Source organism: Cydia pomonella, chromosome 4, assembly GCF_033807575.1.
Source record: "Cydia pomonella isolate Wapato2018A chromosome 4, ilCydPomo1, whole genome shotgun sequence".
Lineage (NCBI taxonomy): Eukaryota > Metazoa > Arthropoda > Insecta > Lepidoptera > Tortricidae > Cydia > Cydia pomonella.
Genome location: NC_084706.1, coordinates 1,523,254 through 1,541,447, shown reverse-complemented (window position 1 = coordinate 1,541,447; position 18,194 = coordinate 1,523,254). Strand labels below are relative to the sequence as shown.

The following is an 18,194-nucleotide window of genomic DNA, read 5'->3' as shown; positions in this document are numbered from 1 at the left end:
CTATTTTCTGTGGCAACCCTATAGCACATCAAGAGTTATGTTTTTCTAAAATATAATGTCCTTGCTCTTCTTATACTGGTAAATAAATTTCATTGCCGTAGAATAATATCTTCAATTAAAAAAGTAGTTGTGAAAATTGAGAATTTCGAAAAATGGTTATCTTTGACTCCCAAAAAACAGATGTTGAGGAAAAAATAAAAATCTGAAGTTTTCGGAAAATATAGACTATGTCTTCGTTAATTACAAACATCAAGTATTATTCTGTTATTTTTACATATTTAGGAAATATGATTTTTTTTAGGTGCTACGTTTACAGAAACCTATACAAAGTATTTTATGTAATATAAATGAATGAAGAAGGGTTCTTCATTGAAAATACGGTAATTATAAGTGTTATGCGTAAAAAGCCATTTTGTTTGTAGTTGGTTTAGCTAACTTTTGTCATACAATATAAAATACTAATTTCACACCTAATCAAATAAAGAAAGATTTATTTCATTACCTTTTCTAATTCAAAAGTTAGACCACATTATGTACAAGTAGGAATTTGACCCGATTTTTTCTTTCGAATGGACACTGCTCTGAAATTAAAAGATAAAAAAATAAATGGTGGTTGTCTAACTCTTCTGGTATCATAAAGGTTATCCTCAATTTTTTTCAATTAAATCAAAATTCATGCGGCGCACTTTTTATGTCAAATTTTTCGAAATCAGATGAAATGGCCCCAACGCAAAAATGACAGTGTTATATGTTCGGCGCCACTGTCTGTCTGTCTATCTGTGGCGTTCTAGCTCTGAAATGGATGGATGGAATGGGTTAAAGCGAGTTTGCTAACAGTCGATCTAGCAGTTTGTTTACTTGTCAAATTCAAAGCACGAAATTATCTTAGATATTCATACTACGCATCTTACTGAATCATTGTATCTTTGGTTTACATTATGTTGTTATTTCCCTAGATAATCTTAGTTAGTATAAAGATACACAAGTTAGTATTCTAATGAAATTCGCACAACTGCCGGTCGTCCTTGCTAACTTTGAACTTTTCGCCTTTATATAATCATACAAAGCGGTGGTCAAGCCTAGGTGAATGTCTATGTTATTTATAATCAGTATAATCACACCATAATCTGTCGCTTCTGGCCTCTACTCCTGTACGAAATAAGGTTTATGGATAAACAAGGGATGCTCAGGTGAGGCGACGTCGAAGATGTCTACGTCGACGTTAACCTTAGAATAAAACAAACAATATTATCATGGGGCTATATTTGACATAATTCCTTTTTTTAATGTTTCATAAGCTAGTTTATATATTGCCGTTGCATCCTCGACTTGATATTGATAACTAACGCTATTTATAGAGGATATAAGATTTTATTTATAGATGAAAACTCTGCTTACGTAACGACTATTCTCGTTTTTTGTACGTCAATATCTAAATCGATTTCGCACATTTGATAACAAGGAGTAGTAGTTTTTCGTGATGCTACAAATATCATTTTAGCATTGCATGGTAAGTTTTCGTTTACATCGTCATAAACAAAGCCAAGGTTGAAAGATAGCCCCGGAGGTATCCGCTTGCATCTGGATAAAGCCAAATTGATAAACTTAATTTCTTCTATGTCAGGGGTCAGCTTGAAGAACTTAATGTAAACTGGTTCCAGCGTAAGGTTCGAGAACTTGATGTGCTCTGTCGTAATGCCACCTCGCTTGAACTCGATTCTATACGGGTTAGGATATGCAACTAGGCGGTTTTCGCATAGATATGAAGCCGTTTTTCTTACAGGACTTGAAAAATATTTCGAAATTTCTATAAATCTTTCGATCTCTGATTTGAAGGCTTGACTCTCGATGTACTGCTCACTTGGTTCCTCGGCCAAGTCGATATTTGATTCTTCCTTTAATATTTGGAGAGCGGCGGTAGGCAGGTAAGGAACCTTTGAAGATGTACCATTGTTGTCCATATGCGTTATTGGCACTGGGCGTTCAGGTCGAGATGTTGATGAAACCGATGAGTTACGTCGTCGTTGCTGCATTTTAATTTTGAATACGATAATTTCTCCGTAAAATTTTTCTTGACATGATCTGTCTCTTTGACGTAACTAAAAGCTGTAAAATAAAGTATAGCTAATGAGGTCTTATTGAATAGGTTGAATTAAGTATGTTCATATAAGTACAATACAATTCTACAGTTTTCATATCATATTTCATGGTAATGTGATATATGGAAGTTAATTGTAAAATTAACATAGATCCTGATGAATTAATTAAGAATCGGGAATTGCGTAGATCTTTAATATGAGACTTTAGAATGACTGTCGCTTACACAGGATGCTTTTGTGTGGAATTATCTCAGGACCGGAACAGATGGCGGACAGTAAGCGAAGCCTATGCTCGGCAGTAGGCGAACAGAGGCTAAAATGATAATGATGATTTTGCTTTTACATAGTATCATCAGTTCATCAACTCATTGCTATGTCACTACCACAATTCTGACAAATTTAACAGCACTGCATTATGTCAAAAGCCTTGCAGCCGTCAAGCTTTCATTTGATATAATAAACTTAAAAATACAAGAAAAAAGTAAAAGAATATTATAGGACATTAGGACAGTATTACACAAATTGACTAAGTCCCACAGTAAGCTCAATAAAGCTTGTGTTGAGAGTACTTAGACAACGACATATATAATATATAAATATTTATAAATACTTAAATACATAGAAAACACCCATGACTCAGGAACAAATATCCATGCTCATCACACGAATACATGCCCTTACCAGGATTTGAACCCGGGACCATCAGCTTCGTAGGCAGGGTCACTGCCCACTAGGCCAAACCGGTCGTCGAAAGAAAAAGTGTTTCTTCTTTTTTGCGCAATTTAACTAGGTATCCTATTATTAGCAATGTGTCAATGTGAATAATACCTATGAAATCACAAATAAATAACAGATGAGGGTAGATATTCCTTATAACTTATCTCCCACTAGAACAACAGCTCGCGCGCCTGTGACGTCGATTTCACTGAAGAATGAGTGAGCGAGCAACCGTTCGCCGCGTCCAGTCCAGCCGATCATCACTTAAGGGGCTCCCCGCGGTTTTCATCGATTTTTGACTAGTTTTGAGTCGTTACTCCTACATTTGAACTATAGATATAATTATAAGACAAACGGCTATCGGTTCTTCAATCTTTTATCTCTACCGGTGCTACATGGCGCTTCATGGGAGTTAAATACCATTAGCATGACTTTGTCACATCCACTGTGACATTCCAGGACGTATATATCATTGTTACCTATACAAAGTCAATAATCAATTCATAACCATTATTGTGTGTTCTATAACAACTTGTTTATAATAACTGGTATTACCTTCAACACGGGTATCAAACCATGAAGCCTCCCTTGACTTATAGCGAAAATCAAAAATCAAACTTTCGATATCTGTCTTTCTATCACTGTTGCATAATTGAGCGATAGAGGGGCAAATAACGACATTTTGTTTTTCGGCCCTCTGATGCGGACCCACACTCCAATTCGGTGTGTGAGCGAAACAGCGCTGTGCAATGTGAGAACAGCATAATCTCTGCTATTTTATCCGAAGTCAACTGAATTACACGTGTTCCGATCACTGACTTGCAATTAATGCATTTACATAGGTATGCATTTCATTATTAATTCAATTTAAGACTTTATTATATCTTTGACGACCGGTGTGGCCTAGTGGGTACTTGTGTAGTGACCCTGCCTATGAAGCCGATGGTCCTGTGGGCCTACCGCGAACCACGTTCGGCTCTGTCATACTTACGTACAAATTTACAAGTTCGACAGAGAGGCAACATGTCGAACGTGATTCGCGATAGGCCCTCTGAGTTCGAACCCCAGTAAGGGCATTTATTTGTGTGATGAAACTGATGAGCGCAGATATTTGTTCCTGCGTCATGGATGTGTGTCAGACATATATGTATATCGTATATATGGAAATATATGTGACGTAAATGTTTATGCCTAGTTGCATGGTAAAAATTTAAGCATGTTTTAAAAATGACAGCGTAACATCGATTGATGGGAGCGGTTTTTGGTGCGGTTTCGTGTGACTCTTAATAAAGACTAAAAATTCTTACTTTAGAGTGTAATAGTGGATGCGTGCAGTGCGATAATCCGCAAACGTACCGCCTCACGGTGGGCAAATCAGAAAAAAATTCACAACACGTGAGTTTTTTAATAGAATTGATAATTTTTAGTACTTATGCCGTACAAAACCTTGTTCACGGAACATTTATGGAATAACTTTGGTCTTGCAAATTGGTTAAATACGGTTTTCTCAGAGACCGTTTGACGGAGACAAGTAAAAATTGAAACAGTTATAGCAGTGTAGTTGAAATAGCGAGTTAAAGTAGTTTTCAGCAAAAAAAAAACACTTTTTTTGTAGAAATATAAAAATGTAGACAAGTGCACCCGGTAAAAAAATCGAAGTATGACAAAATCAGAAAGAATTGGTATTGGGAAATTGCGAGGATATTGGGGTTTACGTTTTTAGTTCCAAAGGAAATCAAATCTATTAATCATCTTCATCGAAAAAAAAATACTTTCTCGACTAAATTCACTTATATTCCTTATAATAGCTAAATAAAGATCGTTCAATAAAAAAACGAATACTAAAAAATATTGAGTTTCTATTTCTATAAAAGCCGGGTGCGTGGCCATTCCAAGAGCCTGTTTCAGCTGACTCTGAAAATCCTAATGTTTGTCCTGAAAATCCTGGTATATTTTGGAGGCACTGGAATGACTTACGGGCACTAAGGTAAGGACCATAGTAAGGACACTAAGCACGAAGAATTTCGTACAATGACCTGCCATTTTCTATATACACCGTGGGCCAATTAAACCCGATAGATTTCAAAGGTGTATTCTTGACCGCATTTAGAGACTAAAATGTCATACAATGTTTTCTGAAATCGGTCTTGTTTTAGAGATAATGACAGTTTCTGTGAAAATTTGTTTCTTTTATAACTTAGTCAAAAACGCCTTTTTAGCTGTGACGCTGCCACTATGTGACTTGGTTTAGGCGTACCTACTGACAGATAAAGTTTTAAAGTAAACTAGCAATTTTCGTCTGTAAATAAAAAAAAAACTTTACTTATTCGTTGCAATGATTTTTTTTCACCAAGGTGTAAAAATAAATAACGTGTCGTGTGCAGAAAACGCAAAAGGATTTTTTTTTTCGGGAAAAAAAAAATTTTTTTTGGCGATTTTGGCCAAAACTCTAAACATCAAACAAAGGAGCAAAAAGCTCCTTATGACCTCAGGAATGCGTGGTTAAAATCTGTCGGGTTTAATTGGCCCACGGTGTATATAACACGTGCACTAAACCACTTAACCAATAAACCACTTCCTGGTATCTATCTGATTCTTCCGTAATTTGGATGGCAATGCAATAATATGCTATATAAAATGGAGCTAATCTGATGATGCAATCGGAATGTAGCAAACGGGAGTTCCGTTTAGACTTGATGGAAAAACACAAACACATCAGGTTTAGGGCTCAAAGTCATTATCTCATTATAAAGGTCTCGAGAAGCTTTGCTTAATAGTGTGGGGGTATCGTTGGATAGGTTTAAAAATTCGAATAAAGGTCTCCTAAAACCATTTTTTGATCAAGTTAATATTTTCGGAAATAATCGCTCCGAAAGAAAAAAAATATGTGTCCCGTCTAACTTTTGAACATGGGCTCAAAAAATATGATTTTTTTTTGTTATATTATCCATTATCCTGACTGCCTTTTATAAATAAGACACGAAAAGTTTTATTGGCCTTATATCCACCAATGCGAGCACTATGGGCCATATTGGAATATTTGCAATGTGGACGAGTTAGGACTGTAGACCGTATAGGAATGTGGACAAGATAGGAAAGTGTCCATTATCCTGACTGCCTTTTATAAATAAGACACCATCGACACTTTTCATTTACTTTCGCATTGCTTTTTTCCAATTGAAAAGTTTTATTGGCCTTATATTCACCAATGCGAGCACTGTGGGCCATATTGGAATATTTGTAATGTGGACGAGTTAGCACTGTAGACAGTATAGGAATGCGGACAAGACAGGAAAGTGACGATATAGGAATGTCGACGAATCAGAACAGCAGCGAGCCATATAACAATAATGACAAGCTAAGAAAGTGTCGAAATAGGATTTAATAGTACATTAATGCAGAGGCCGGGAAATGGCAATTCGTGGATGAGTTTCGATTTTGTCGGGCGACGAGTAGCGGAGTCCGACAAAGAAGACGAATTGCTGTTCCTGCCGAGGCCTATAAAGTGCTTTTCTCCAAACATGCGAGGAAATCAGGTAAAATAATCATAATTTAAACATGAACCATCACTCAAAAAGAACCTTCACATCAAAAACGTCAAAATAAATTTCCCGCTTTAATTATTTTTTAAAAGTTAAAGGCACATCTATTCTGCCATTCAGTACCATTCAATATAATTGTGCAATATAAGCTGTATTTGCACGTATGAATTCCTTCAAAAAATATAAAAGTTATATAGTCTTTGATTTTATTAAGCAGTATTCACACGATCATACACGTCGGTCTTACACGACTCTATCCTATAGCTTGAAATGATGCTGACCGGGTCGTGTAGACGCGGCCCGCAGCTATATTAATTGGCTGTATGCGTTTTTCTTAGTGGATACATGTTTAAAAAAAGTAAAAAACAATACAGTAATAACTTTCCCGTCCGCTAAAACACGATAATAATGATTTGAATTTTTTTAATTTGTGTTTGACCATAACGAAGAACTTTCCGTACTATTTTTGCTACATTAAGGTGAACATTTCCGAGTATATTGGAGAAAACATTTAAAGATTTTTATTGAACATAGTAAGATACGTCTAATAACCTATTTGTTCGTAAGCAGCTGTATTAGTATGAACTGTGTCGCAGCTATTTACGCCCACCTCGATCCATAACTAGACAAGTTTATTAAACTCAAGTTAGGTTGCCAGAGCTCAACGAGGGTGGGAGGGGGTTAGGGTCGGCAACGCGCATGTAACTCCTCTGGAGTTGCAGGCGTACATAGGCTACGGATACTGCTTACCATCAGGCAGGCCGTATGCTTGTTTGCCACCGACGTAGTATAAAACTTAAAATTATTTATAAATATGTTAGGTTTTGTTTAGTTGAAACACAATTTAATATTAACACAAGTAGTAAGGTTAGTTATAATTATTGCAGCACATTTACACAAAAATACATTTTATCAGTATTTAATAGATAATTTTATTATTGTTTGACATCATCTGTTAGTACAATCATTCAAATAGTAATTCGATCTCATTATAAGGAAAGTTTAGCCGAAAGATATTCATAATTATGTCTAACAAGAGCAATATGGGTAGGTTTAAGGTTGCAGAAGGCCTATCGCGAACCACGTTCGACGTGTTGCCTCTCTGTCGCACTTGTAAATTCGTACGTAAGTGTGACAGGACGGCAACACGTCGAACGTGTATCGCTGTGTAGCACTGGCGCTTTGTTGGTTTTCTACCAGCACGCTTTGCTGGTTTTCTAACAAAAAGTATGTCAATATGTTTACGTAATATAATTTTAAGGACAAATAATTGTTTGACAGTGAAGACCAATACATATAATTCAGAAGTAGGAAATCGGATAGGCCTACTAAGCATAACTTTTGATGATTGTGGACGAAGTGGTCCTGAGCCCTCTAGTAGAAAATTATTACGACAAGTTCATATATCATCTGGAACTGGTTATTACAACTTGTGCGTCACTAGGTAGTACGTAGATGGCCAAGCGGATGAGAGCTAAACAACAAATAAATGAGACTCAGGACGATAATATGGAAAGAAACCAGATTTCTAGAATGACAAATCTTTAAGATTATTTTCTGATAGGGATCATTTAACACACATTTAAGTACCTTTATTTCTCACCAAATCAACTCGATGGTACCAAATTATTGTATTGTCATCTGCTCATCTAGATTACATAAATACCTGCAAAACCACCGGGTATATATATGATATGATATTTATTGGTAAATATTTACATTTACAAGTCATTTTATATACAATTATCTTGTCATATATTTTACATTGGATGTCTATTACATTATTTGATTATAATACTACACTCATGTATTAATAACTTTAGACTCACCGGGTGGGGCCTGTAACAGGACAGGAGCTAATATTTAAAATATTTGTTTGTGTTGACCGCGTAGACTATGTATTTCTAATTACAATCTAATGACCTCAACATTTTAAAATCGTTTAATAGTAAGATTGACTTTTTAATTTAAATATGATATCCAAGTTATGTATCTTAATAAAACAGAGCGCTGCGCTGGTGGCCTAGCGTACCAATGAGTTTATCGGAACTTATGTACGAAATATAAGGGACACATCGTGAGGAAACCGGACTAATCCCAATAAGTCCTAGTTTACCATCTGGGTTGGAAGTTCAGATGGCAGTCGCTTTCGTAAGAACTAGTGCCTACGCCAACTTTAGCGATGAGATGCCAAGCGGACCCCAGGCTCCCATCAGCCGTGGCAAAATGCCGCGACAACGTGAGCAAAATGATGATGATGTATTTTAACCTAACAATATTGTAGCTTGATTATCGCATCTTAGCGATTAATTGGCCACTAAATATGTAGTTGCAATTTCGATTGTATATATTGTAATTAACGTTTTTAACGTTGTTCCAATGAAGCAAGATTATTGATTATTGGTATGTTTTTTCTTTCAAACTACTTACGTGTACTCGTAGTCTCCAGTGTCTCCATGTATGGGATGACTTATCCTTACCACGACCTCAGAATAATATCTAACCACGACTGCCTAGCAGTGTCTAACTGACATATTCGCTGACGTCCGCGTAACTTACGTTTTTTATGAACTTTTACATTTTCTATGCAGAAAACCAATAAGCGTTCCATACTATTTCCTATAGGCAGTAAAAAAAAAACGATGATATATGAAGTTTTTTTTATATAAGTACATATTATAAACTGACCGGCGATTGACCCCAGGTCACACCTAATGGAAAGTGAAGACGGAGCCTAAGATGGAGCTCACCGGTTCAGTCCGGCTATTACAGCCTATTCACTCTTGCTTTACACTTTAGAGACTGAGGTCATATTCGTCGGGGAAACAGATGGTGGAAACGCATCCCATTTCTTAGCAGTTCGCACCACACATGTTTATTGTCGTTAGATTTGTAGTGGCCCCAGACTCGGCAGCGTAAGGCGTATCTAAAGACGTTGAGCCAGTCGACAATGGTCCGGTCACTTTAACCGGTTATTGAATTACAACTCCTATGGCAATTAAAATAAGAGTCAAATTTAACAAATGGAAAAATAATTTGCGATATGTTGTGTGGTCCCTTTACGGTTACTGAGTACCGGCGTGTCGAATGCAACCAGTCTAAAATGTGTAGTCTAAACGCCTGAACAAAGGCGCGTTATCGGAAACCGCACATATTTACATTAGTGTTTTGAGCGTTGGACTAGCGCGCGCTCAGATGCAAATTAGAATTATACGACCCTTTTTTTGCAGGTAGTGGCACGTGCGGTTTTACTTAACAATAGACAAAGGATTAGCCGCTCGGGGCCAGCTTCAAATCTAACGACTACGCAACGAACGGGTCCTTTCGCCCCCCGCGTCTGTACACCCGTTGACGGAAAGAGGAAGGTGGGATCAGTTCGTGCAGTTTTTGTGCACTCTCCAGAACCTAGAACACCGATAGATCAGCGACTCGTCGGCGAGTTTATTTGCGTAAGATTCCATTTTCCCGTCGCACAATATGCAATGTTGTAAGACAAGTAATTCAACTCAGATGAGGGTTACGTCAGCTGATATATCAGTGTAGACATGCACCTATGATGATGTTTTAATGATTAAAGATACCTTCTCAACAATTCAGTCGCGTAACATGCCCATGCAGTTAATTTAACCTTCAAATACAAGTCATAAGAAGCTCTAGCCTTTCTATAAATAAAGGTAATTATGACGATAAAATCGAGAGACCTAATCACAGAAATAGAGGTATGTTTTCACACACTAATAGAGGTAATTCAGAACTAAAGTGTCAGGAGTACCAGCAATAGAGGTTTCTCACTTACCCAAGTCCCACTTAAGCAAGTTTTATTGTAATAATAATATTTTATGTAAGAATGTGTGTCAGCTAACTAACATCAACAACTAACATCAAAATAAATAAAATTAAAATCGCTCGATATTCGATATTCATCCTCACAATTGGGAATCTCAGGCTGAAATGAGGCCAGAGTGGCGTCGAGATCTCAAAGCGGGTGTAGACAAGCATGACAAGGACTGGTTAGAGAACCTTAGGCAGAAAAGACTCCGCGCTGCTAGACCTCCTCCCTTGGACTCTCGTCATGTTTGTGATTGCTGTGGCAGAAGATGCCGCTCTGGTATTGGACTCTTCAGTCATCGCAGACGTTGCAATCAACCTCCCCGCAACACCTGATTTTACCCGACACTGCAACAATCATCTGCTACAGATGTGGTGGCCAATTCTTCTCTACATTTCTAAATGTTTAGCGAAGGAGAGCGCTCAATCACGAATTACATTAGGAAGAGTAAAGCAAGTGACCTCAAGTAGGTCACATCTGTATCACCCGGATGTATGAGGCAGTGTACCAGTGCAATAAATACTGAAATACCTCCATGGCTGCAGTCGGAGTGGACCTCGTGCAGCCAGTGGTGGCCGCGCATGCGAGCCTTTGGAGTCTTTGTAGCTTGTCTCGTACGTTGCCTATGTTTGTTCTTGGCCACCAAACCAGGGCACCGTAACAGAGTAGGGGGCGGATTATCGTCTTATAGAGCCAAAGGGTGATTTTCGGGTTCAGTCCCCACCTCTTGCCAATAATCCTTCTGCACTGCCAGAAGACAACTCCCGCCTTGTCTATACGTTTGTTGATGTGATTGTTCCAGTAGTTGTATAGGTATGTTACCGTAAAAACCCATTTTAAGTGAAAACGCAATTTTTCTCTAAGTAGTTAAAACTAGTTTTACCATGTCGCCTAACTAAAAACACTTTCTGACTCTAGTTTTCGCAGTGTCTTGGTAAAAATAATTTATTAAATGCCAATACATATGTACAACAATTGGTCGTTCTTGATGTCCATTAGTAGGGGATGCGTATCGATGGCTACAAATAATTTTGTCATAATATCAGTCGAAATAACGCTTATTTTTAATATTATTAAATGACAAACCGACACTTAGTATATTTCCTGATGATATTATTTTCGGTTTATATAATGGTTAATTGATCGAATAACATTTGGCGTAACATTCATGTAGTGCAAAACCATGTAGTAGAAATAATACATGGTATAAACTTTTTATACATTTATTTTATAGAAAAACAAATTAAATGCCACTAGTACAACACGCTATGGCCGTGTTCGTCTAAGAAGGGAGTTAGAGAACAAAGTGTTGCCAGGCAATATCTTTGGCCAAAGACAAAATTAAAATAAACAACTTTTTGTTCTTGAACATAGTTCATATTTTCTATAACAACCTTATGATATAACGTTTGTTTCATTTGAAGTAGAATTGGTATAACCTATGGTGGGATAATGTATTAGATACATAATCCAAGATTTACTACACATAACGAATTGCTATTTATAGAGGTTAGGTTAGTTTACAAATGTGACCCCTAGACAAAGCGAACCTCTACCAGAAAAATAGGTTAGGTAAGGTTAGAACTGCGACTCCTACGCAAAGCGAACCGCTAACAGAAAAGTAAGTTAGGTTAGATTAGAACTGCTTAGGTAAATGAAAAGAAATGCGACTTGTTTGTGTTTACGAATAAAAATTATTCTATTCTATTCTATTCTATACTTAAATAAATATATTTTATAATCAAACAGATTCAAATTAGAAGCCATCAGTATTCAGGGCACATGTAATCTACGGTAGTAGGGTACCTACATATCATTTTAAAACATCATGTCATTTGTTAGTATGAAGATCTTTGCTGTGTTAAAAGAGTTAGACGTTAAAATTCGATATATGTGATCATAAAAATACCCATCTATATTATACCGATTAATACATATATTATAAAACTTGTATACCTAATGATTATTACACCCCATTATCGTTATAAGAAATAAGTGTTATACAAAAAGATAATTATATAAAATAATAATGGACATTTTAATATTATACCAAATGTACATTAAATACAATGAGTGATTAAAATTATATCAAATGTTGTCATATCGTAAGAAAATATATTATTTATCTTTATACCAATCAATACATACCTATTCGTAGGTACCTATCCGTCAATAGACACGTGAAATTAATTCATTATTAACCCTGCACGTTGACCTTTCAATACCGAACGCGCCAGTTAGAATGAGATTAACTTGACAAAATATTTACAGCGTTAAATTAGAAGCACTGCTTTGTGAATTGTCAAAATCAAAGTTTGAGAAAATTTTAAATTCACTTACCTACATGATATTACATAAATAGCTTATAGTACATTGCGATGCAGGTGCAAAGTAGGGATTATCTATTCGCACGTGTATCGTACAACGCTTTACATTACATATATTATGGCGTTAAATTAAACACGACCCAAGAGAGTGTTTAAATTTTCGACATACGCACGTATAGTGCTAGTTAACGCACTAGGTCGGTAAAGTAGTACTATAAATGTACTGTAATAGTACATTACTATAGAGGCCGGGAAACGTAGGGTTGCAGGCCAAGTAGATATATACGGCTGAGCGTAGCGAAGCCGGATAGAGATACGCGTCCGGCAACCCCGTTTCTCGCCGAGATACGTATAGTGCTTTTCTCAAACTTGCAATTAAAACAAAGAAAAATAGTCAATTTGTTTTGTGGCGACCTACTCGGCTCGCCACTCTACCAGCGGTGTACAACCTAACGCGCGTAAGTCCGCGCGCCTGCGCGATGCGCAACCGCCGTTGCTTAGCAACGAAAATGCACAACAAATCACCGTACCAAGCTTATTGGAGCTAGTTGATGGTTGTATATCAAAACGTTTTGTCACAATTTGACGTTAAAAAACAAAAGAATGTTGCTTTACAGTCCTAGGTGTGTAAGGCAGTATGAAATTCCTTTACATATCATCTTCACTCATTGCACCTGATATGTAGTATTTCCGGACCTAATTTGACGTAAGTCATGTCATCATTTCATAGCAAGTTTGAGAAAAAAAAATAATACATAATTTAAGACTCGAAATTATATACAGAAAACGAAATTATATACGCCTCCAAGTTATATACGACTAGTGGCCAACTGAGGAAGTACCTCCACCTTACAGAAAATCGCAGCCAAATACACTAGACCCTACTCATAGTGTTGTGTTCCTGCCGGTGAGTAAGGTCGCCAGAGCTCAACGACGGCACCCCTGCCGTTAGGGTCGGCAACGCGCATGTAACTCCTCTGGAGCTAAGGCTAAGATGTACATAGGCTAAGGATACTGCTTACCATCAGGCGGGCCGTATGCTTGTTTCCCACCTACGTAGTATAAAAAGAAAAAAAAATTCTTAAACACTAACTCGAGCTATAAAGTCCTATATTTTATTATAATTATTTTACGAAACTGACAGCACAGACATTGGTCTCTAAGGGAGTAATAGTCTTCTCAGTAAATGATTCATGATAGCGATACGCGTATGTACATACGCGTACTGTACAGTCAGCATTAAAATTAGCGGATCAAACAAGGTGTCAAAAGTAGATAACTTCCTGTAACATCTTAACAAAAAGTGATGGTTTTGTATTTGATCTAGCAGAGCCCAACTGGGGAAGTACCTCCACCTTACAGAAAACCGCAGTCAAATAACACTAGACCCTACTCATAGTGTTGTGTTCCTGCCGGTGAGTAAGGTCCAGAGCTCAACAAGGGGGGGGGGGGGGGGGTTAGGGTCGGCAACGCGCATGTAACTCTGGAGTTTCAGGCGTACATAGGCTACGGCGACTGCTGACAACCAAGCGGCCAAGCGGAAAAGTTATCCGGCTTTACTTTTGGCGCGTTGTTTCATTCGCTACTATTGATGCTGACTGTACCTACCGAAGTATTTTCGTCAAACTACTTAAAATATACTAGGGCCTAGCCAAGATGACAGTCGAACATCGACAAAGGCCACACGAAAAATATGTATCGGTATGACAGATGCTACGAGAAGTCACGTGACTATATCAGAAATTGTCATCTTGGCTAGGCCCCCTCGACTGTAACTGCAGACTTTTGCAACAATACTACTTTTTTAGGGTTCCGTACCCAAAGGGTAAAACGGGACCCCATTACTACTGAGCCCACCCACCCATTACTACTATTATTACTATTATTTTTACTGAGGTGTGCCAATAAAGAGTATTCTATCTATCTATCTATCTACTAAGACTCCGCTGTCCGTCCGTCCGTCCGTCTGTCACCACTCATGAACCGTGATAGCTAGGCAGTTGAAATTTTCACAGATGATGTATTTCTGTTACCGCTATAACAACAAATACTAAAAAGTACGGAACCCTCGGTGGGCGAGTCCGACTCGCACTTGTCCGTTTTTATGATAAAGGTAAAGGGGTAAGAAGTGCGTTGCCGGCTTTTAAAATAACATGCCAATACCTTTTATTGCTACTTTAGCAACTGAATGACGTTATATTTACCATAGGTACCTGAATGGGTAGGGACATGTATATTTAGGACTTAAGATCAACAACAAGCTAACAAACCCCAGACCAGTTTAATTAACTGGTAATGAATGAGGTCATTTTGTTCTATTTTTAGAACCTAATAATTTTCCATGATATTTATACTTAATATTAATGCACTACAACATTCCTCGTATGAGATCATTGAACGATAAACTTGTGCCATTGTGCCTACCAACCATGCAAAACATTGCCCGGCTTAAAAAATCGGTGATTCTCTACCAAAACAGCTGTAGATATGCTTACCCAGAGTTTGACACACATATTCACTAGCGATTGCGTAATGTGCGTAAACTAGTAGGTCTGACTCTAGTAGTAGATTTGTAATTAGTTTTTAGCTGTGTAAACTGACGAATAAAATAAATTGACTACATTTTTTTTCTTTGCAGGTTTGAGATAAGCACAACACTGTTTTGTGTTATGTTTTTTTTTGTGCTTAAGAGCAATTCCTAGCTGAGCAACTTTTCAAATCTCGAATTTTTGAAGCTATGTTTCTGTCGCGCTGCGGTGGGCGGGAGCGGGAGCTATCTAAGTGTGAGTGCGCGCACACAGACGCGAGACTCGAACGCTCGCTCATTGCGCGCCGCTGCTGCTCGACGCAAGTTGTTTTTGTTGTTATCACATAATATTGTTTTTCATTTTTATATTATACTGTATCTATTAATTACTATATAGGTAAGAGAAAAAAAAAGAATGATGTCCCTGCTTCGGTCGTCGTCGTACAGTCAAGTGCAAAAATATGTATGGAAAGAATCGTCTCATAAATATGGTACTACGCTCTTATTACACTGGAATAAGATGCAACGGGACATATTTTTGAGTAAGATGTGTACACCCATATTTTTACACTTGACTGTACCTATCCGTATCAGTAAGTTGGGAGTGATCATGGTGTGTTTTGAAATTTTGTAAGTAGGTATAAATATATGTTTAAACTACAATCTATTTAACTTGTAGTACGATGGGGCTAAACTTGATGACAATGACAATCTGGGTAATGCTGGACAATTTTGGGACCAATTGAGAGAACTCGTGAAAAAATGTTTTTTCGAGATCTCAGCACGTGACAGATTCTTGAAGTACGGAGCGAATCGTTAAATAATAACCGTAGATTCGGCCTGAATTTTGGTAATCTTCAATATAGAACGGTTAGGGTAACGAGTGTTTTGCCATCAAGGGAGAACATCGAATGGTGAAAAAAAGTTCCTTCTAATGGAAAGAGAATAAGGTATCACAAAGAAATAGGTCCGGTGTCTACCCTTATCCATTGTATATAAATTACATTACAGCCACCAATAATTACAAACTTAAAAGTTGTCAACGAAAGTTTTTTTTTTCGTATTTTTGTATCCGATCTTAACCCTGATACAAAAATTGGTAAAATTGTGGCTCTCAAACTTTGATACCTATGTCATAAGCATAACTCATAAGGTAATTTGATAAGTAAACAATGTGCTAAGAAACCTCTTATTGTAAGGTTTACTCGAATTAATAAAATAAAAAAAAACCACTAAAATAATTGATAGGTTTCGAAGTTTAGACAATTTAAGATCTCGTGAACTGTACAGGTTTAGTGAAAGTGTAAATGTATTGTTTATTGAAAGGAATGTACTGGAATATATTAAGTACTTGAGTAGGAGGGACAAAAATCAAAATAAAAAATAATCGTGCCCAATCATTTTTAATGAAGGTCGCCAAAAAAATAAGAATCAAACTTAAAAATCAAAAAGACTAAGTAGTTCTTTAAAAAGGTCAAGGTCACTGCGAGCCCATCTTGAAGTATGGAAAATAAGTAAAATTGCGATTTTATTGATTTAATTTTGCAATTATGTATATAATATATAGTTGATATATAATCTTTTTTTTTTCATAAAATGTAAGGATCGTATGTAAAGAGTAAAGTAAATATATAGGAAATGAGAGCACTCTTGAAGCATTTTAAGGAAACTAATTTCGAAGCCCTATCTCTATTTTGTATCCGAAACTAGCTATGTATGTATGCGTGCACATCTACATATGCATCCGTATGTGTAGGTACTTTATTGCGAAAAATTGCTTATTTGCTATCTATTTTACTCGATTTTGTTATAAAATTCAACATGTACCATCATCCCTATACAATATAAATACTCTTTATTAGAGTCCACACCTCAATAAAAGAAAACAATACAAAAGAAAACAGAAACATAAGCACAGGTAAACAACATGCGGTCTTATCGCTAAAAAGCGATCTCTTCCAGGCAACCTTTGGGTTGCGGAAATTAAAAAAATTACATTGTCAGTAAGTAAGTGTACATACACATACAACTGGATGGTACTGGATAAAAACAATGGTACGAAAGTGTGATCAAGAAAACAATAAATGTGATAATTAAGTAAGTCAGTAGGTAAATTTAAGAAAATTTAAAGATTGACAATCACTGCTGTTTTAAATAGGTTAAGATCGGATTGTTTCTTTCCGATCTTTACCTGGATGGGTTACGATCGGATATCGGTCTACAGCAGTGCTAGGTCTGTTAACACAATTACAAAAACAAACACAGTTTCATCACAATACGCAAAATAAATTACAGCGCGAATTCAAATTCCCGAAATTTACCTTGCTCTCTGTGATTGCGCATAGCACAAGCCCGACTCCCTGAGCAACGCGGGGACACTGGCAGTCGAGGCGCAATGTAATGGCGTCTTACACAATGTTGCCAACATTAAAAAATAAAGCCAAATTAGAGAGAAATGAATGTCCTACGTTCTTCACCCGCATCCGGTATTTACCCAACATACCTTAATCGTTGAACCGCCGCATTTCAAAATGTCCCTTATTTTGATATCGGCTAGCCGTAATGTAATACGGCGGATTATACAATACGACTGCGATACTTAAAAGAATATAAATCCCCTCGTCAATGTAATTGCATTAAATTTGCCATCTAGTGGCAAACATCAAAGTAGTTATCTTTTACTTGTGACGCACAAGTGTGAGCAATGTAAAATACTAAGTATATTTCTTAAAAAAAAATGCCTTGTTTATTGTGATTATACGTAGTAAAAGAACATGTGATTATTAAATTATAATACGAAAAGTGGTCAAATCGCAAAATTCTGTCGTTTTATTTAAAATAATGAAATAATTAGACCAGTTACGAAAGTACCGGGAAATCCTGGTTCTTTAAAACAGTACCGGTTCTGCAATCCCTAATAAGGATGTTATGCCCATCACTATTTCCTCTGTGTACGTATATTTAGAAACTGTCTCCGCCTCCAATTCGTGCGATAAGGACAACTGCAGCCCGGACTGAAATTCACATACAAAAAACTCAAAAATCGAGGTTTCGCTCTCGACTGTTTCCTCCTCCAAAACGCAATCAATCTTTATGAAATTTTGGAAACTGCAAGAGGAAGAAATAATCTATGCCGCTATGTTTTGATTTTTT

General features: G+C 36.9%; 1 protein-coding gene across 1 annotated transcript; it reads right to left on the bottom strand.

The window, feature by feature from the left end:
- Nucleotides 1-1,246: 1,246 nt before the first annotated feature.
- Nucleotides 1,247-2,109, bottom strand: LOC133516813 (uncharacterized). Its single transcript, XM_061849789.1, has one exon. It carries the CDS (start codon nucleotides 2,031-2,033, stop codon nucleotides 1,395-1,397), a length of 639 nt encoding a protein of 212 aa, XP_061705773.1. The 5' UTR covers nucleotides 2,034-2,109; the 3' UTR covers nucleotides 1,247-1,394.
- Between the last annotated feature and the right edge of the window lie 16,085 nt (nucleotides 2,110-18,194).